The sequence below is a fragment of the Podarcis pityusensis genome (assembly GCF_964106645.2).
Source record: "Podarcis pityusensis genome assembly, chromosome: 14".
NCBI classification, from domain to species: domain Eukaryota; kingdom Metazoa; phylum Chordata; class Lepidosauria; order Squamata; family Lacertidae; genus Podarcis; species Podarcis pityusensis.
The window spans coordinates 19,244,791-19,265,817 of record NC_138039.1 but is presented as its reverse complement, the minus strand read 5'-3'; the positions used below and the strand labels follow the sequence as shown (position 1 = coordinate 19,265,817).

Here is a 21,027-nt window from a genome sequence, read left to right as displayed (position 1 = left end):
CCCACGTCGTCTCAGCGTACAGATCATCGCTTGGCAGACATCTGGGAAAGGCCCCCTGAACTGAGTCACCACATTTTGCACCTCTCTTACCCCGAGCAGATGGCCAGGCTCTGTTTAGAGGGCAGGATTTGATCTCATCCTGCGCAGCCCATTTTCCGTTGGGTGGGGTTAGGGCCAAGGGGCCAAATGTGCTCCCTACAGCAAGAAGGAGAAATCCTGTCCACAGACACCATTGCAGTTGGTGGTGCATTTGGGACCGGCCCGTTGTCTCTCTGAAAAGAGCGGAGATGCGGCCCTCGCAGCACCAGCGTCTCGGGACGGCCCCTCGTTGGCTCTTTGTGGGGCCTCAGCGCCTCCGGGTTTCCTGCGCCTCCTTCCGCCGAGCCCGGCTTGCTTTACTGAGCTTTGAGAGCATCTCTGCGTGTTACAGACATGTCCCTGGAAGAGGTTCGTGCCTTCGAGACTCAGATGCACGTGGCCACAAATAAAAACTTCAGCACCCAGGACCCTTAACGCCCCACCTGGCCAGCCCTGCCCAGGACTCCCGTTTTGTATGTATATGTTTTGTTTTTGCCTTTTGGTCTTTCCTTTCTTCTCCTGGATCTCAGCATAGCAGGTCCCAGCCCTATTCCTGCTAAGGCTCCCCTGTCCTTTGGAGACCCAGCTATGCCTTTTCTGTGCCCAAGATGTATGAGAGCAGCAGCAGCAGCAGCAGTGCAAAGGGTGTCTGGAGCATGTTGGGAAAGGGCTGTAGCTTAGGGGCAGAGCATCTGCGTTACATGCAGAACTCTCAGGTTCAGTCCTCGGCGTCTCCAGGTAGGGCTGGGAGACACCTCCGTCTGAAATCCTGGAGAACCATTGCCACTCAGTGTAGGCCATATTAAGCCAGATGGACCAATGGTATGATTCTGTCCAAGGCAGCTACCAATTGTTCCTGTGATGAGCATTAAACTGACTTCATGGCTTTCCCCGATAGATGTGCAGGGATGCTGGGTCACCAGCCAACCTGAATGGAAGGGGGAATTCCATTCAGAGTGCCAATCCTTACCTAGCAAACACAGCAGCATGCAGTGCAATAGGGACAGGGATCCTTGTACTTGGGGAATGGCAAAGTTTTCAGAAGTATACGCACAAATGGAGGAAAGAAAGAGAGGAGAAAACATATAAGGAGCATCAACAATACCAGCCCAGGAAAGTTCAAGCACCTGTGTTGGGTGGGATGGCGAGTGGAATGGAGTATCTCACTAGTGGTTTCCCGCTGCTCTCAGAAAGGGAGGGAAAGGGGGTAACCCACTGGCCTGGATTTGAATCTGAGTCCTCTGCTTCCAGAAGGGATGGATTGATGGGTTGGTCTGTGAACTGTCCTGAGACCTCTGGGTATACGGCAGAATATAAATTCAGTAAATAAATAAAATTGATCCACTGCCCAGAATTGAGTGTGACATGTTCATGACAGTGGTGATTTTATTATTGTAATCATTGTTTTTATTTTAAATTACACTTGATTTAGATTTGGGCTTTCAAAAACAAATATTCAACTTTATGTTTAAGGGTTATCAGTGATACAATCGTGAGCTGTACTCAGTGGTGATACAGTAATTGTACATTATTACAATTAAGAATAATGCTATGCCAATAAAGGCTGAATGAATGAATAATAATAATTGTTATAAGTCCTCCTCAGGGTGAAGGGCAGATTAGTATTACAATTTCTATCCCACTAGTATTCCAAAGAACTTAAGGTGGTCTTTTATTGTTCTCCCGCTCTCCATTTCCCCCCTCACAACAACCCTGTGTTGTAGGCTGAGAGACAGGTGACCTACTCTAGGTCCCCCAGTGATCTTCATTGGAACCTTGCTCTCCCAAGTTCTTGTCTGACACTCTATCCACTATACCACGCTTTCGCACCTGGGGATGGAGGGGAAGCTAAAATCGACCCTTGCCTCGCTCTCCTCCCCGTTAAGGCTCCAGAGAGAGGCGAGTGGTGCCCTGGGGGAGGAGAGGCAGCCGCTGGGGCCTAACCCAAAGAGAGGCAGCAAGCGCCCACCCACCCCCCACCTCAACCTCTTCTTAGAAAGCCTCCCTCCACCTTTTCTTCCCACAGGGATGACAATGGACGAGGTGCGCCTGTACGAGAAGGAAACCCAGGAGGCGACCAACGAGATTGTCGGCATGGCGGAGCCCACCTTCACCCTCAGCGGAATGCGCCTGCCCCCCAACACCCAGAGCGCCCCTTCCACTCCCCTCAGCGGTGACGCGCCAGACTTCCTCAGTGTGCCCAAGGACAGACCGCGGAAGAAATCTGCCCCAGAGATGCTCTCTCTGCCGGTCCTGAGGGAGCGTGCCAACGCAGAGTGACGCCTGGCCCCATGAGGCTCACCCCAGCTCCTGATTCCCCACGCCTTCCTTCATCAAAGAGACTTGCCCCCCCCACACACACACTTCATTTCCACAGGAAGGCATGTACCTTGCTTTCGTCTGGTTTTTTAAAAGAAATTATTTATGTGTGGTTTTTTTTGGTTTTTTTAATGACCTTTCTGAGTTTCTCCTTGTCCTGAATTGGGCAACACCCACCTGCTGGACTGAGGAAAGGCCTACAACTTGTGGCCCGCCACTCCCTTCCCCGGATTTCAGCAGCTCTCCTGAAAAGTAAACCTTTCTGACTTGTTCTGGCTGGCGTCCATCCAAACGTGGCAGGGATTCTCTGACTTTTCCCTTGTTTGACCTGGGGCACTTGTGATATTCCTGTATTGCAGGATAACTCACACACCCCAGTCCAGACACACACATCCTGAGCTTCTCCTCGCTTACAGAAATGTTGAGTGAAATTTACTGCGCCATCTTAAGTTCCTTTGGGACTCAGTGGAGTGGGCAGGCCTGGACTGCTTGTCTCCCACCAGCTCAGCAGTCATGCAAGGGGACTTCCGTGGTAACAGGGGTCATAGCTCAGGGGCAGAGCATCTGCTTTGCAAGCAGAAGGTCCCAGGTTCAATCCCTGCCATTGAGGTCTGTGTGCTGGGACAACTAGAGTCTTAATAATCATCAGTGGAATAAGGACCCTTCCAGACTGAGGGTTTGTTTGTTTGTTTTATGCAGAAGTTTTCTGCAGTGTGTCATTGACACAATCATAGTGCATTCATAGTGGATTTATCCTGGGGTGTCCACACTTCATTCCACTTTTTTAGCTGCTCTGTGATGCTTCCCAAAGGTTATCACTTTTATGACACCTGGACGGGCAGCTCCTATTCTCTAGTGCAACAAAGCAAGAACCACCACCACCCCTGAAAAATACTGGAACATTAGTGGTATATAAAAAGTTGCAGGATTTCTGCCCTGAATATTTAGTAAGTGCAAATAGTATTGAAAACAGGATTGCGCATAACTGCCCTGATACCATTGTGAGCACAAATATTGGTGAATGCACAATATAAAGGATGTCTGGAGGGGCCTTAACACTGATTAACAGTGTTCTTTGTAACACAGACAGGCCTTTTCTGAATAGGATTTCCTGTTATTTGTCCCCTCTTTTATTCAGAATGTGCCAATATCCAGCTAGGCTGGAGAGCAAACCTGCCAATACTTTCCACACCACCCTCATGCAGAATTTGATAGCAAGGCTCAGCATTGTGCATGCTAAGGATCTCCATTCTGGGGGCTGCTATAAAACAAGCTTCTAGTCCCTGTGGCTACAGAGAGCAACTTGAAATTACTGTATAGGCAATACCTGGTAATGTTTTTTGAAGCCGGGACTGAGCAGGACTGCTAGGTAGTCAGGATTGCTGCTTTTGGAGCTCTCACCCAGTGCCTTGAGGCTAGCAAAAGGAGAACAAATTAATCAAATCTGTTTACACTGGCATAAAGGGGTAAGAGCAGAAGGGCACAGGCTCAATCACCAGCATCTCCAGGTAGGGCTAGGAAAGCCCCTATTTTAAGACCCAAGAGAACTGCTGCCAGTCAGTGTAGACCTGCTTTCCCTATCCTAAGGTCCTCCAGTTGTTTTGGACTACAGTTCCCATAAGAACATAAGGAGAGCCTGCTGGACCAGGCGAGTGGCCCATCTAGTCCAGCATCCTATTCTCACAGCGGCCAGAAAGATACCTGTGAGAAATCTGCAAGCAGAATCAAGCAGCTGGGTTTCCAGCAACAGGTACGGCAATGCTGGCTGATGAAAGTTGCAGTTCAAAATATCTGGAGGGTACCAGGTTGTCAAAGATTAGCATAGACAATACTGAGCTGCACGGATCAATGGGAGACAAATGCTCAGAGGGAGAGCACAGTCTTCCTGAAACCCTGGAGAGCTGCTGCCACTTAGTGTGGGCAATACTGGGCGAGATGGACCAATGGTCTGACTTACCCTAAAGCAGTTTCCAGTTTCCCTACGTGTCTTAAATTAGTAAGATTCTTCTGGGTCTTTGTGATGCTGAGCCAGCGTCCTAGTCCTTTCCAGCCCTTCTGCCTCCCTCACACAGTGGCCCCCAGACCTCTTCCTCTGTGCCTTTGGAACAGGGACCATTCCCACTACCGCAGCAAATGTCTGCAGAATCCCCTCCTCATGGGAGGTGGGAAGCATCAGTGCCCTAAGCATCCGTCAGCTGCAGCCAGGGCATGCACATAAATGGAGCCCTGCAGGATCAGGCCAAAGGCCCATCTGGTCCAGCATCCTGTCTTTGTTGTGGCTGTGAGAAGCCTCTGACAGCACAGGTAGGACATGTCCATATTGGCTAGTAGCCATTGATGGTCCTATTCTCCATGAATAGCCTTATCCTCCAGGAAAGGTTGCCCATGTGGCTCTTGGAAGGCTCCCCAAAATGGAATGAGCCCTGCTTTCTTTTGCCTCAGGTCCTGCCCATAAATTTAATGTGAGTGTAGGAACCGCCTTGCTGGATCCGGCCCATGGCCCATCTATTCCTGCCTCTGATTCTCACAGAGGCCAACCAAACGCATTTGGGAAGCCTGCAAACAGGACCCCAGCACAACAGCCGTCTCCCCTCTTTTCGACTCCCCAGCAACTGACACTCGGAGGCCATCGCCTGCCAACTCTCCTGCCATCACCAGCGTCCAACTTTTTTGCCTTGCAGAAAACCAGAAGTGCAGCTCCCATCTGGAAGGGGGCTTCAAGGCGGTGCCACAGATTCCTCAGATGTCAGCCTCTCAAGTCTTAACGTGCGCTCCGAACCTCAATGTACAAGCATCCTTACTGGAATTTGCACTGCTTTCTGTCACAGAACGGAACTGCTGCCCTTTTTGAGTGTAGGCATCAGCTCCTAGCTTCTTTTGTGGTTGGTCCCTTTGATTCCCAGACTGCCATCCCAGCTGCTACATTTTGCCTCTGAATGCACAGAAATTGCTGGATCCTCACCCTTTTTGGAGGGACCAAACTGAGACCTTGAGAAAAACATCCTCAGAAAGCCTGCCGTGTGGTTCAGGGTTGCCAGTTGAGGAACATGGACTGGTGTTTGATGCACATTATCTATCAAGGTCAAACAAGTTTTGAAGTGTTGCTTGGGTGGGATTCTGACCCCTAAGATCTATCCAAGCTCCCAGGAAGAATAGATGGCACAGAAAGATGATCCAGCAATATGTATTTTAGTTAGCCATCTATGAACTATGCTTACACTTTTTATGTGTGCTGAAATATGGGGAACTAGGACTGCAGCTCCATCAGCCATCTCTCACCCAGATTTTGGGGGGAAGTGTCTGAGAATGTATGGAACACCCTTGTGTTTCTGGGCCTTTTGAGAACCCGGGTGGCAAACATGGATTGGGGCCTGTTCTCATCCAGTGTATAAGCGGAGAGGCTCCCCGCATTCCATGGGCCCTGGAAATGGGGGGGAAATTGGTGTGTATGGGAAAATCCTATGTAGATAATTTGTGATCTGTGTAGGAGCCATTCTGTTATGCTTTATTTTTTAAAAAACAATTGAGTGATAAAACAGTTTCTCATGGGAAAACCATCCTTGTGCTTCTGCAACTGGCTCAGCAGGGGTCAACATGATGTTGGCAATCGTACCTGATTTGTATTTTATTTATTACACTTCCATCCCCTGGGTCCTTACTGCTCTTGCTCTGGCTCTCTTGAGTGACCTTTCATACAGCTTTGGGTGTCTGCCCACACTGTTTGGGAAACATTTCCAGGCATCATTTGTAAAACCTCTGGACTTACACTAAAGGGGTGTCGTATAAAATCAGTGGTGGCAGGAGGCCAACAGTAGGTGGCACCAGAGACATTGACAGGCAGAGCCAACTAATTCTAGTTTCATCCCCATTCCGCCTCCTCTCTGCCGAGTTCTATCAGGGTTAACACTGAGCCTAAAGAGGATGAAGAAGCTGACAGCCAGGGCTTCCACCACCTGGGCTGGCTGTAAGTAAGAAGGCAGGAGTAAAGGTAAAGGTACCCCTGCCCGTACGGGCCAGTCGTGTCCGACTCTAGGGTTGTGCGCCCATCTCACTTAAGAGGCCGGGGACCAGCGCTGTCCGGAGACACTTCCGGGTCACGTGGCCAGCGTGACAAAACTGCATCTGGCGAGCCAGCGCAGCACACGGAAACGCCGTTTACCTTCCCGCCAGTAAGCGGTCCCTATTTATCTACTTGCACCCGGGGGTGCTTTCGAACTGCTAGGTTGGCAGGCACTGGGACCGAACGATGGGAGCGCACCCCGCCGCGGGGATTCGAACCGCCGAACTTTCGATCGGCAAGTCCTAGGCACTGAGGCTTTTACCCACAGCGCCACCTGCGTCCCCATGGCAGGAATACTTGATGGGAAATTTGAATAGTCTGCAGGTTTATTTTTAGTAAAAGGCAGCACGAGATCAGGGTTTTTTGGGGGGGGGGAGTGCATCCTGGGGTCCTCCCCCCACCCTCCATGTTCACAAACAGTCCTCTCCCTTCTTATTTATTTCTGCTTGACTAAAAGGTGGCTAGATATGCCATGGCTCAGGTGGAGCATCTGCTTGGCATGCAGAAGTTGGGCACTTCCAGAAAATGGTTGGTAAAAACTCCTACCTGAAACCCTGGAGAGCTGCTGAGCTGGAGATACCAGTGACATGATCCCATGTCTGTGTCAACTTCTTACGGGATGGGACTAGCTGTCAGTTCAACTGATACATGGCTGGCCATTGGTTCATCTTGCTCAGTATGGTCCAAACCAGTGGCTTCCAATTGTTAGTTTGCATAACCTACCCAGGGGGTCCGTAGCACATACCTGACAATTTTTCAGGACATCCTGCTTTGGGAGGGTTGTGCTCTCGTGAACAAGCGCAGTGCCCCAAAATGCTTGAGATTGTGGCACCCAAAAATGTATGCTGTATCCTTGCACAGGTCATGTGACTTGCGTGGGAGCACGGTCTGGTTTTGCACTGGGATGTGTTGGAGGGTGCCGTGGCACCATTCACATAACAAAAACTACCACAAAGATACCAACATTTTCAAAAGTAGGGCATCCGTGGCTTGGCTTTTGAAAAACAGCAGGTCCACAGGACATTGGCCATGCTTAAGAACTTAAGAAGAGCCTGCTGGATCAGACCAATGTCCCATCTAGTCCAGCATCCTGGTCTCACAGTGCCCCACCCCCAGATGCCTGTGGAACGGAAGCTAGGAGGCAGGATCTGAGTGCAACAGCACACTTTCTTCCTGCAATTTCCAGCAACTGGTATCCCAAAGCTCTTCAGCCTCCAACCATGGAACCCATGAGTAGAGCCTGCTGGATCAGGCCAAAGGCTCATCTGGTCCAGCATCCTGGTCTTGTAGAGGGTAGCCAGATACCTAGAGGGAAACCCACAAGTAAGACCCAAGCACAAGAGCACTCTCTCCTGTGGTTTCCAGCAACTGGTACTCAAGACGCATTACTGCGTCCAACCTCTGAGGCAGAGCACAGACATCATGGCTGGTAGCTTCATGGTTTCTAGGGTTGATGGGAGTTCCAGTTCGGGAGAGCCAACATCCACGGCCTCAGAGCAGCTCTCTGGGGTTTCAGGCAGGGATATCCCCCAATCCTACACTGTCAACTGAATCCACAACCTCCTGCATGCAAAGCAGGTGCTTCCCCACTGAGCTACGGCCCTTCCCTATTTGCTACCCTTGGAATCTGCCCTTCAGCTGCAAGGACGGGGCCAGATTTGAGAATGAGCACGCACACAAAACAGCCACTTGCGTTCCTGACATCTCAGTCCGCTCCAAGCAAGTAGTTGAACAGATGTGGGGAAACGAATAAGCCTCTGCTGCCTTCAGTTAGGAGGTCACTTGCTCTAAGCTTCCCCATCTAATCTCGCTCCTCTTCGCCCCCATCCAGCTCTCCTATGTCCAGCTCATCTGGGGGAGCAGACAGCCCCCGGAACATCATGTAGTGGGAGTTGCAGTAGACAGGAGGCTTATTGGGGTTTGAGTAGGCCTGTTCTGGTTTGAGGGAGGCGAAGGGGTTGGCCCCACAGCCTGTGATCTGGGTCTCTAGCTCCATCAAGATCTTGAGCGAATTCTTCATTTCCTGTTCACTGGGGGGAAGAAGGAAGGGGTTTTGGTTAGTGCTGCTAGCTCATTTTCAGTTCGCACTGCCTAGGTCATTTTAGACCCTGAATGGTTTTTCAAGTGCATCTAGATAGTCACTATTTTGGGGTGGAACTCAATCACGTATCGGCCCATGATAGTTGTGCTGTTATAATGGATGGGGAGGTTTTGCACAGCAAACCCATTTCCTCAAAAGATCAGACTTTTTGCAATGAAAGCAACAGAAAAATGCACTGGAAAGTGTGAAATAACACATGCTTTAACACAACCTTGCCTGGACTTCATTAGCATCCACTGAATAGAGCTGGCATAGAGTAGTGATTAGAGTGTTAGACTAGGACCTGGGGTTCAGGGTTCAAATTCCTACTTGGTTGGTCACTGCTTTTCAACCTAGCCTACCTCAACAAGGTGGTTTTAAGGGTAGAAATAGGAGGATTATGTAATGCAACCTTGAGTTCCTTGGGGGAAAGATGCAGTATACATGTCATAATAAAATGAATGAAGATAATTTTAGGCTTCTAATACATAAAATCCAATTTACAGAAATATTAATATATAAACATCCATGATTAAAATACACAATTCCATCAAAACAATGGATTTTCCACGTTCGTGAATTTTTCTCATTCCTTCCTTTTAGGTATGTATATATGAATCTTCTCCCCCCCCCCTTGTTTTAATGTAAGTATGTATCTCATTATATTGAAAATTGAATAAAGATAAATTATGCATACACACTTACATAATTAAAACAGGCAATAAAACAACACAGCAATTGAAACAGGAGGCTTGGGAAGAGATCAAAGGAATATGTGTGCAAACAGATATTCAAAAGTTGACAGAATGCCAATATTGATTTGGCTTCCTGGGCATTCTGCCCTAATGGGACCACACTGGGTTTGGTGACAGTCCTAGGAAACTGTTCCCAGTTTCTGTGTAGCTTCTTATAACTCAATGAGTTCAGGGCCATCCCCACTATTGGACAAAATCATAGAATCATAGAGTTGGAAGAGACCACAAGGGCCATCGAGTCCAACCCCCTGCCAAGCAGAAAACACCATCAGAGCACTCCTGACATATGGTTGTCAAGCCTCTGCTTAAAGACCTCCAAAGAAGGAGACTCCACCACACTCCTTGGCAGCAAATTCCACTGTCGAACAGCTCTTACTGTCAGGAAGTTCTTCCTAATGTTTAGGTGGAATCTTCTTTCTTGTAGTTTGGATCCTTTGCTCCGTGTCCACTTCTCTGGAGCAGCAGAAAACAACCTTTCTCCCTCCTCTATGTGACATCCTTTTATATATTTGAACATGGCTATCATATCACCCCTTAACCTCCTCTTCTCCAGGCTAAACATGCCCAGCTCCCTTAGCCGTTCCTCATAAGGCATCGTTTCCAGGCCTTTGACCATTTTGGTTGCCCTCCTCTGGACACGTTCCAGTTTGTCAGTGTCCTTCTTGAATTGTGGTGCCCAGAACTGGACACAGTACTCCAGGTGAGGTCTGACCAGAGCAGAATACAGTGGCACTATTACTTCCCTTGATCTAGATGCTATACTCCTATTGATGCAGCCCAGAATTGCATTGGCTTTTTTTAGCTGCCGCGTCACACTGTTGGCTCATGTCAAGTTTGTGGTCAACCAAGACTCCTAGATCCTTTTCAAGATCCTTTTCATTTGCCTGGGGCAAATGCCTCAGGCGGTAGATGTTGGGAGGCAGCTGCAACAGCCCCCTAGCCATGCCTCCCTCTTCCTAGTCTGTTTGAACGCTTTGCAGCCTCACCTGCACATTACTAATGCAGGCTGGACATCCAAATGAGCGGCAAATGTCAAAATGTCCTGGAAGGAGAATAGAAGAGTGGAATGCCTGTGATATTGTGGTTAGCACATCAGCCTTGCCCAGGTTCAATCCCAGGCATCTCCAGGTAGGGCTGGGAATGATTCCTGCCTGAACCCCTGAAGAGCCACTGCCAGTCAGTGTAGGCAATATGGAGCTAGAGAGGCCAATAGTCTGAGCCAACATGAGGCAGCTTCCTATGTCCCTGTGAATGCAGCCTGCTTTGTGAAGGTAACAGTTACATCTGCCCACTTTTGCCCCCAGCACCAGATAGAATCATAGAATCTTAAGAGTTGGAAGGGACCCCAAGGGTCATCTAGTCCAACCCCCTGCAATGCAGGAATCTCAGCTAAAGCATACATGACAGATGGCCATCCAACCTCCGCTTATATATCGTCTCGTCTGGCCATTGGCACCAGCAATGGAGAACGGGTGTGGGAGAGGAAGTAGAGGAGAACCTGCCTGTTTACCTGTACACTGTGAAGAGCGAGGGGATCTCGTAGTCTCGAAGGAGCAGCAAGGTGGGAAGCCAACTCTCCATTAGGTCATGGCAGGCATGGAAACCTAGGAATGGAGAAGACCAGAAATGGCTCATTTGCATGCAGTGCCCAGGTTGCATTATTTGAAAGGTTTTATCTCGTGGTATTGCCCTTTGCAATGTGGTGACACACACCAGAGAACATGTCAGAAGGATTTCAGCCTAGCCGTCTCCCTGACCCTGGTGCCATTTCTATGTGCCACCATGCATAAGAACATAATAAGAGCCTGCTGGATCAGGCCAGTGGCCTATCTACTCCAGTATCCTGTTCCCACAGTGGCCAACCGGTGGGAAGTCCAAAAGCAGGGCCTGAGCACAAGCACACTCTCCCCTCCTGTGGCTTCCAGCAACAGGTGTTCAGAAGCATCATTGCCTCTGACTGTTGGGATGCAGCCAAGGAATCGGGGGCAATAGGCAGGCCCCAGCCCACTGGCCGGTGTCTCGGGCGATCTCCAGTCCTTGGATCAGCATGAAACTGCAACCCTAGCTTCAGAAGCCTTCAGAAGCTGGGCACGCACACTCAGCAGAGTAAATAATGCTGCACAACAGAAGTGGCAGGGAGACGGCTGTGTGAGCATATTTACAAGCAGTTTCTTCAGCGTACAGCAGGACAAAAGGAAAACATGTCCGACCCCCTTTGTGTCCAAAGCAAGAAGCATAAGCAAAAGCTATACACAAATGGAAGTTCCCAGCAAGCTGTGCTGGAGTGTAAACAGGCATGTGACACACAACAATCATGCCTGTACTTAAGGTGGAACGGAATATCCTAACATCCTTCCCCTTTCCGTGTAACCTGTATCACCTGTGTTTTAACCCAACTGCAACCGCTGTACATAAACCTTAAGTTGTTCTCTGTTAACAACCATACACAACAGATCTGCAGGGATTTCGTGTCCTGGCATGTAGGACACCAGAATATCCTAACACCGACTGCATAGCTATTATGCCTAGTAGCCATTGATAGCCACTGTCGAATCCTCTCTTAAAGCCATCCAGGTTGGTGACCATCACTACCCCTTATGGGAACAAGTTAACTATGCACTGCCTGAAGAAGGGCTTTCTATTGTCTGTCCTGAAACTTCCAACATTCAGCTTCATTGGCTGTCCGTGAGTTCTAATGTTTCACTTTCTCCGTGACATGCATAATTTTAATACACTTCTATCAAGTCCCCTCTTTCTTGCTTTATCTCCAAACCTAGAAGTCCAAAATGCTACCACCTTTCCTCATAGGAGCATCCCTCCACCCCCTTGATCATTTTGGTTGCACGTCTGAACACTCCCCTGCAAGATACAACACACACACACATCCCCACGCGACTGCTTGCAGCATGAAGCAATTCAGTGCAGGGATGGCTTTAATAACCTCATGTGCTATTTGCAGAGACTGGACGCCAGACAAAGCTGCATGGCAAGAACTGAAGCTGACTTTCCCTGGATGCCGTACAGATGCCCTTTGCATGATGTCATGACGGGGAAAGATTGCTCAGAGGACATTCTCTGCACCTTTTGCTGGTGAAGAGTGCCAACTTAGCGTGCTTATACCTTGCAAGGCCGATATGTGAAGCAAGTGCTGATTCCACTTGTACATCACACCTTTGGCAGAAAGAGGATGGAGGCTGGAAACATCCCCAGCAGGTCGAGAGAGGGAATAGTGAGGGTCTGGCTGTTTGTGCAGCTGTCAGAACAAGGATGCCAAACTCTCTCGCACGTCATAGCTGGGAACCATGGGGGGGGGGGGCGTGAGACTGCCAAGATCAGATCAGATTGGGGATGGCAGAGTGGGGGACGGAGGGAAGATTAATTCCCAGTTTGCAAAGCCCTCTGACATTTCTGCAAGCTTGGAATGATGTGCCAAGGGAGCCTTGCGTATTCACAAGGGCATCTGACTATCCTGGTACTAATAACTTAATACCTACGGAATGTGGTGGAGCGCGCCAGTGGAACATGGCCTTGCTCCTGAGTAAGGAGCACCCTTGCAGTGCCACACAGTGCCATCGCTGAGACAAGACACACTGCAACATCCTTTGCGAAAAGTTTCAGATTGCCTTCCAGGACTGGACAGGTAATGTTATGGAAATGCCCACCATTGTGATGGATATGGTATATGTGGTTTGAAATCCCAAAGGAGAGTTTCCTGCCTTACTTCCAGTCTTTTTCCTTTTGTGCTATACAGTGGTACCTCAGGTTACATACGCTTCAGGTTACATACACTTCAGATTACAGACTCCATTAACCCAGAAATAGTGCTTCAGGTTAAGAACTTTGCTTCAGGATGAGAACAGAAATCGTGCTCTGGCGGCACGGCAGCAGAAGGAGGCCCCATTAGCTAAAGTGGTGCTTCAGGTTAAGAACAGTTTCAGGTTAAGAATGGACCTCCGGAATGAATTACGTAAGTACTTAACCCGAGGTACCACTGTATCTTTTAGCTTGCAAGCCTGAGGGTGGGGACCCCCTATGTCACATTTTTAAGCCACTCTGGGAGGCCTTTTTGTTTGGGGCTAAATATCATCATCTTTCTATATATAAAAAAGATTAAGTATAGAACTGACCCAAAATTTCTCAGAAGTCATTTCCCGCTCCCCGATAAAATTTCATAAAATGTCTCTTTCTCTTTTATCCCATCCTGGTAGAAAAAGAAGCCTACTTTGCAGCATTGTCCCCAGATACCCTCTACTGTTTTGTGATGCGCCATCTATCAATCCAGGCCTGGGCCAGCCCAGCCATGAGGCAAAATGAAGCAGCTGCCTTAGGCGACAGATACTGAGAGGGTGGTGAGTGGACAGAGCTTGTCTTCTGCTCCTGGGTTCAGTAGAGGATGTTAATGTAAGATTCAACAGCTAGTCTGGTCAGCTGTTGTACCTGGAGGGGCACCAGTGAAGGTGGGTCCATTAGGTGAATGGGGCACTGCCCCACCAACCTCAGTCTGCCCTCAGCCAGCCCTCCCCTGCCTGCCTTCTTGCTTACCACCAGGCCAGGGAGAGGCAATGCCTGCCTACTTCCTCCTCCTCCTCCATCTCAGATCTGCCCTCGCAGAGGAAATTACAACTAATCCAGAATGCGGCAGCTAGACTGGTGACTGGGGGCGGCCGCCTAGACCACATAACACCAGTCTTGAAAGACCTACATTGACTCCCAGTATGTTTCCGAGCACAATTCAAAGTGTTGGTGTTGACCTTTAAAGCCCTAAATGGCCTCGGCCCAGTATACCTTTAGGAGCGTCTCCACCCCCATCGTTCTGCCTGGACACTGAAGTCCAGTGCCGAGGGCCTTCTGGCAGTTCCCTCATTGCGAGAAGCAAAGCTACGGGGAACCAGGCAGAGGGCCTTCTCGGTAGTGGCGCCCGCCCTGTGGAACGCCCTCCCACCAGATGTCAAAGAGATAAACAACTACCTGACATTTAGAAGACATCTGAAGGCAGCCCTGTTCAGGGAAGTTTTTAATGTGTGACATTTTAATGTATTTTTAATCTCTGTTGGAAGCCGCCCAGAGTGGCTGGGGAAACCCAGCCAGATGGGCGGGGTACAAATAAGAAATTATTATTATTATGGGCTGAGGCATGCTCATAGAACCTAGTTTCTCCTTCCCTGGAGAAACTGAGCAGGATGCAGTTTGGGAAACCCTTGTGGCCATTTTGTCACGTACCGATTGCCCCCACATTACAACACACCATGACGGCTTCCGGTATGTTTTGTAATGTGTGCAAGGAACCCCCCAGCTGTGTGTGAGGCTGAGCACTAAATGCCCCCCACCACAGCTGCTCCGCACTTAACCAACTCGATAGTGATAGGTATGCTAACAAGCTGATCAGCCCCTGTCAGGGTCCCTCAGCTCTGCTCTTTAGTGCTCAGTCTAATCCCAGCAGTGAAACACACTGTCAGCAGCAAGCAGCTGACTGGAAGTGGAATAGCTTACGAGACAGCTGGGCAGAATCTGGTGCTTGCTAGGCAAGTTGTGATCCGCAAGGTGTGCTTCTGAGACATCTGGCATCCAGAGGATCCCTCGAGTGAGTGGGATCACCTGCAGGAGGGATTCAAGTGTATAATCTAGGTTTGTGCAATTATTTAATGGTAGTATTGTTATTATTTATTGGATTTATATCCCACCTTTTTTCTCGAAGGAGCTCAAGGTGGCATACCCGGATTTCCCCTTCCTCATGTCATCCACACAACAACCCTGGGAGGTAGGTTAGGGTGAGAGGCAGTGAGATTCGTGGCCTGTGTGCCGGCACAAGAGGCCCTTAGCATGATGGCCTGGTGGGAAAAGATTGCTTAGAGGACATTCTCTGCACATTTTATTCAGCTTTCCCTGGGAAAACCTGGTGCTTACTGCTGAATTGGAAGAAACGCCAATCTGCAGAAATCCCGACCAATGTTTGTTCTGATTCAGTAGTGAGCAGTGGGTTCCCCCAGGGAAAGTGGCGGTACAAAAAAAAAAGAATCTCTTGGACCTGTGGGTAGAGAACCCAGGACAAACAGAAGAAATCACAAACAGACAAATGAAAATGTGGAGGATCCTGATGCTTTGTCAGAAAGTCAGAGACTGTCAGAGGCAGTGTGCCAATGAAGAGCTGTTGCTGGGAATGGCACGTGCGGAGGGGCCCTGCTTGCATGGGGGCATTTGGTTGGCTACAGTGAGAACAGGATGCTCAGCTATTTTTATTATAAATATTCATAATAATGATTTGATTTATTACTTGCCTTTCACCCACAGGTCCCAGGGCAGGTCACACAACAATTTATACAGCATGAAAACAGTTTAAAGCAAAGTACAGCCTTAGGAATATTTGAAGATAGCCATCTTCAGATATCTCAAGGGCTGTCACATGGAAGACAGAACAAGCTTGTTTTCTCCTGCTCTGGAGGGTAGGACTCAAACCAATGGCTTCAAGGTACAAGAAAGGAGATTCCAACTAAACATCAGAAAAAAAACTTTTTGAAAGTAAGAGCTGTTTGGCCCTTGGAAGGTAGTGGACTCTCCTTCCTTGGAGGTTTTTAAGCAGAGGTCAGATGGCCATCGGTCATAGATGCTTTTGCTGAGATTCCTGCATTGCAGGGAGTTGGACTAGATCAGGCATAGGCAAACGCGGCCCTCCAGATGTTTTGGGACTACAACTCCCATGATCCCTGACCACTGGTCCTGTTAGCTAGGGATCATGGGAGTTGTAGTCCCAAAAACATCTGGAGGGCCGAGTTTGCCTATGCCTGGGCTAAGATAATCCTCGAGTCCCTTCCAATTCTATGATGATGTGAATTCCAGACAGGGAAGTTGTTGAGCTTTTGGGGGCGAAAAATTTGCTGTTTTTGAGCGTTTTTTATGGAAAATAGGCAAAAACGGCACTGCCAACATGGGCTGCCATGCATCCGGATTTTCCTGGACATTTTACCAATTTTCGCCCAGACACTGCTAGAGACAGCCGTATTCCGGATACAGTGGTACCTCGGGTTAGGTACTTAATTCGTTCTGGAGGTCCGTTCTTAACCTGAAACTGTTCTTAACCTGAAGCACCACTTTAGCTAATGGGGCCTCCTGCTGCCGCTGCGCCGCCAGCATGCGATTTCTGTTCTCATCCTGAAGCAAAGTTCTTAACCCGAGGTACTATGGGACCGCCTCTCCTGGTATACGGCCTAGGACCCTCGTACCTACGGGACCGCCTCTCCTGGTATGTCCCACAGAGGAACTTACGGTCTTCAAATAAAAACATCCTGAAGGTCCCAGGCCTCAGAGAGGTTAGGCTGGCCTCAACTAGAGCCAGGGCTTTTTCGGCTGCGGCTCCAATCTGGTGGAATGCTCTGTCACAAGAGACTAGGGCCCTGCGGGGCTTGACATCTTTCCGCAGGGCCTGCAAGACAGAGCTGTTCCACCAGGCTTTTGGTCAGGGCGCAGCCTGACTCCCTCCTTTGGCAATCTCCACAGAATTTTAGCTTAATGGTTGCCAACAATTTGATTTTAATTAATTTTTATAATGAAATGTTTTTAGAATCTTGTACTATTTTATTGTTGTTAGCCGCCCTGAGCCCGGCTTTGGCTGGGGAGGGCGGGATATAAATAAAATTTATTATTCTTATTATTACTATTTTTGGGTTAGCGGAGTCTGTAACCTGAAGCATCTGTAACCTGAAGTGTATGTAACCCGAGGTACCACTGTATGTCCGGAAGATTCCATACGTATGGCAACTCTAGTTGATGGCCACCAGCCTCTATTTGTGGGACTAGGTAATCTTCCACCCCACACCCTGAGCTCTATGGTGCAGAGGAAGCAGTATGTTTGGTTTGTTATGGGCACTTCCATAATGGCCCCACTGCTCAAAAAAGATTACACATGTCTTCACCCTTGGGAACCACCCTTCCAAATTGGGAAGAGAGAGTCGCTTGGTGACAGAGCACCTGCTTTGCAAGCAGATGGTCTCAGGTTCAATCACTAGTACAGACAGTTAAAAAGATCAGATGGCAGCTGGTGAGGGGGGAGGTACTCTTCTCTGCTGGAGACCTCAGAGAGTCACTGACGGTGAGAACTCCCAGAGGGAGAGCTGTGTTAAAGAGCTGTAGGGGCTGAATTTGAGATTCGAAAAATGAGAAACCCAGAGAACCAAAAGGGACAGACCCTTCCACCCCTAAGCATAGCATCAATAAAATTAGAGCAATTTTATGAAAGCATCAAAATGTGACACCAGGTACAGGGCTGGTGGAAACAGTTTGGCGGAAACAGCCCATGGGCCAAATTGGGATCTGTGTTGGGCTTAATTTGCCCTGCTGGCCAGAAGTTCCCTTCCCTTGCTGCTGACAGCACTGGGCTACATAGGCAATTAGCTGATCCTAATGTAAAGTTTCCTGCGTTCCAAACCAAGCTAGCAAACAGATCAAAAAATGCAAGTGGGGATAGGTTCTTATTCACACTGGGGTGGAGATGGACAACTGCTCTTAAGGCTGTCGGTTTGCTGGCATTGTTCACCTACAGATAAAATACTTGGATCTCTCTGTTGCCATTTACTGCATTCCATTTCCAGTAGCTCACAGACAGATTTAGGGATGATCCTAAGAGTGCATTAGCATAAACAAGGATTTCTGAAACTCCTTCTCTCTCCCTTTCTCTCTGCTGGGTCCACAAATATCCTGCAAATGCAAAAGACCAGCTAAAGAGGGTAGCTAAAGGCTTCAAGCACCATTTGTAATGGGAAGGGCTCCAACACACCATACATTTAAAGAAGGCTCCCTCCCACTGCAAAGAATTCTGGGAGCTGGAGTTTACCCCTGGCAAAGTGAAATTCCCAGAATCCTTAGCAAGTTACTGCTCCCAGGATTCCTATCCAGAGATGACGGGGATTGAACCTGGGACCTTCTGCACGCAAACAGAAGCTCTACCACTGAGCTACAGGGAAGGGACAATGGAATGACATACCTGGATGGAAGCCAACCACGATGTCAGGCCGAGCAGCCTGCTGGGTCTCCACTTGCGATTCCCAGAAGTCGTGATAAAGGCCCTTGTAGCTGCTGAGGTAGACTCGTTCCCGGGGCCCGAAAGCCACCAACGGCGGCCTCATGATGGGCCCACCAACCACGTCAACGCCCACCATCACCACCTCGATGCCCTGGTGCTTTGGAAACATGCGGGAGAGCTCATCGTAGTCTGTCACCCGGGCATTCAGAGTCTCTACGTGGGAAGCTCCAACCACATGCACCGTGATAGGCTTGGCGTAGGGGTCAAGGTGGAACAGGCACAGCCCCAAGCCAATGGTGGCTGGCCTGGACACAAAGTCCGTCATCACCCGCTTGACAGACTCCAGGAGCTCCGCCTCCTCCGGCTTTGGCTTCCCAGCATTGGCCCAGAGGATGTTCATGTAACGCCCCGTCATGATATTGCTGAGCTTCTCCTCTAGACTGTCCTGCATCGAGAAGTAGTCCTCCCAGCCTCTCACCTCCAGGATTCTCTTCGTCCAGGGGCTTGTGGGGAAAGGGATGTCACCTGTCGGAAGAATCACAGTGGAACAAAAGCTTCAGATTGACTGGCAGACCTTTGGGTTCCTAGTGGGCCTTGGGATTCATTGGTTTGTTTGTTTGTTTTTAAGGTGCCCTTGCCCAACCTTTAAGTCTGCCTGCTGTAATACACATATTTTTAATAGTTTATTGTCAGGTAGAGTTGTTTTTCTTTAATTGGAAACTGTGATTAATGAATGAATAAAGCACATAACCTGATTCTGAAGATTGGCCAGCAAAGGATTCGGTGGAAGCCCTGCAATGCAGGCGGCACATCAGAATGGCCGCAGCCATGACTGAACACCCCGTAGAGCCATTCTGCCAGTGAAGATACACTAACAGAGCAACTGAGAGAGGGCAGAGGGGAAAAAATACACCAGCACTGAATCTCATGCCCATAGCAGGCTTACCTGTGAAAACAAGCCATTCCACTAGTCGGTCGAGAGCCACCAGTTTCAGCTTCTTGCAGACCTTTTTGTGTGTGGGCCAGTTGGCTCGCTGGCATTCTGAGCCGCAGTAATAGACATTCTGGCACCTGGGAGTGGAAGGAAGGTTGCCAAAAGGTTCAGCCTACCAGACCCCACTGGCTTCAATATCCATAGCAAGAAGTGATCTTTATTCACTGCCTATATCTGGACAATCATATCTTGACTTGGATATGAACGAGCCTTTGCTCGTAGCTGCTTTGCTCTTCCCCTTTGCAGGAACCACAGTGAAGCCAGGAAGCATCTCCTTAGCCGTAGTTTCCTGATTCATCTGGCTGGGAAACAATGGTTGCCTGCTTTGGATCCTAAAACAATTTGTAGCTTGATATACTGGTTTGTTCCAAAGCAGGCAGCCATAGTTTCCTGGTTTGGTCACAAACACATTTATTTGCTTGATGTATTATGCTTAAAAATGTCATCTGGCCCTCCATATGTTGTTGAGCTACAACTCCCACCAGCCCCAGCAAGAATGGTCAACAGCAAGCGATAGTGGGAGTTGCAGTTCAGAAATATCCAGAGGGCCAAAGGCTCTCCTGATCTAGGATTTCTTTCATTGAATAACAGTTCTATTATTATTTTTTAACCTTTTGCAGCGCCGCAGGCTTTTAGGATCAGGCATTGATTCCGGAAGCTTCTTGCACTCAACACAAAACTTGAAAGTGTCCTCCATTTTCTGGAACATCTCAAAATAGGACCGGATGCCAAAATCCGTGCACAGTTTTCTGCCTTCCACTGCAGACCTGTGAAGAAACAGCACAAACAGGGACCCTCTTGTTTTAATCAGTTGTAGGTGAGCTTATTCTGGGCACCTAACAGTGAACAAATGCTCTAAATATACAAATAAATATCAGCAAGGCTTCTTTCTTTCTTTAACTAAGTTTGTTCTCAAAAACAAAACTTGCAGCAACACCATACCAAAACTGTTCATTCAGCTGCCAGAATGTTAGAAGAAGAAGAAGAAGAGTTTGGATTTGATATCCCGCCTTTCACTCCCTTTAAGGAGTCTCAAAGCGGCTAACATTCTCCTTTCCCTTCCTCCCCCACAACAAACACTCTGTGAGGTGAGTGGGGCTGAGAGACTTCAAAGAAGTGTGACTGGCCCAAGGTCACCCAGCAGCTGCATGTGGAGGAGCGGAGACGCGAACCCAGTTCCCCAGATTAGGAGTCTACCGCTCTTAACCACTACACCACACTGGCAACTAACCACATGTTAGGCAAATGGGGATGTACTGTATTTTTTTATTCTTTCCTTTTTTAGGATTAGGGGTTAGTTTGTGCATTGTGGAACATGCTGCTTGTGACTGAAGGAGTGGTGGTCCAAAATATCTGGCTGGGGAAGACTGGGCTAGAGACTCAGCAGAGGAAGCAGAAACCTGAAAAACAAGAAAGCTTGTATCTCACTCTTAACAAAACCAAAATGTTTAACAAGGCATTCTCAAAAGGCCAAATAAATGTGGATAGTGATTTATTAGGGACCAGGAAATCAGCACAGCCCATGATGAGCAGGATCAGTTGGCGTGTATGAGGCTAAAGAGATATCCCCCCCCCCCCATCTTACTAAGGCTCATATTTCAGCTCCCAGTCTTGGAATGAACATCTCCTGACTCCCAGAGTGCAGATTCTCACTTGCCGGCCTGGATCCTAACAACTTCTGTGAAGCTATCAACACACACACACATACACCCCAAAACCAGGATTTTC

General features: G+C 48.7%; 2 protein-coding genes across 3 annotated transcripts in view; one reads left to right on the top strand and one right to left on the bottom strand.

Moving 5' to 3' along the window:
• Positions 1 to 5,954, top strand: part of LOC308463559 (cytoplasmic phosphatidylinositol transfer protein 1-like) — a 50,569-nt gene extending 44,615 nt beyond the window's left edge. Inside the window, exon 10 of the mRNA XM_080982071.1 lies at positions 2,105 to 5,954. Coding sequence (XP_080838197.1) covers positions 2,105 to 2,358 — 254 coding nt within the window. The 3' untranslated portion in view covers positions 2,359 to 5,954. The remainder of the gene's footprint in view (positions 1 to 2,104) is intronic.
• Positions 1 to 21,027, bottom strand: part of MSS51 (MSS51 mitochondrial translational activator) — a 35,682-nt gene that overhangs the window by 5,459 nt on the left and 9,196 nt on the right. Inside the window, exons 3-7 of one of the 2 annotated variants that reach the window (XR_013979607.1) lie at positions 19,911 to 20,066; positions 19,252 to 19,376; positions 18,267 to 18,830; positions 10,803 to 10,896; positions 7,763 to 8,487 (exon numbers count right to left, since the gene is read on the bottom strand). Coding sequence is in view for 1 of the 2 variants with exons in the window: in XM_080982011.1 (XP_080838137.1) it covers positions 8,259 to 8,487; positions 10,803 to 10,896; positions 18,267 to 18,830; positions 19,252 to 19,376; positions 19,911 to 20,066 (1,168 nt within the window). In the remaining variant the exon portion in view is untranslated. Of the gene's footprint in view, positions 1 to 5,003; positions 8,488 to 10,802; positions 10,897 to 18,266; positions 18,831 to 19,251; positions 19,377 to 19,910; positions 20,067 to 21,027 lie in introns of those variants that run through there. The other variant, XM_080982011.1, reaches the window with a different exon arrangement.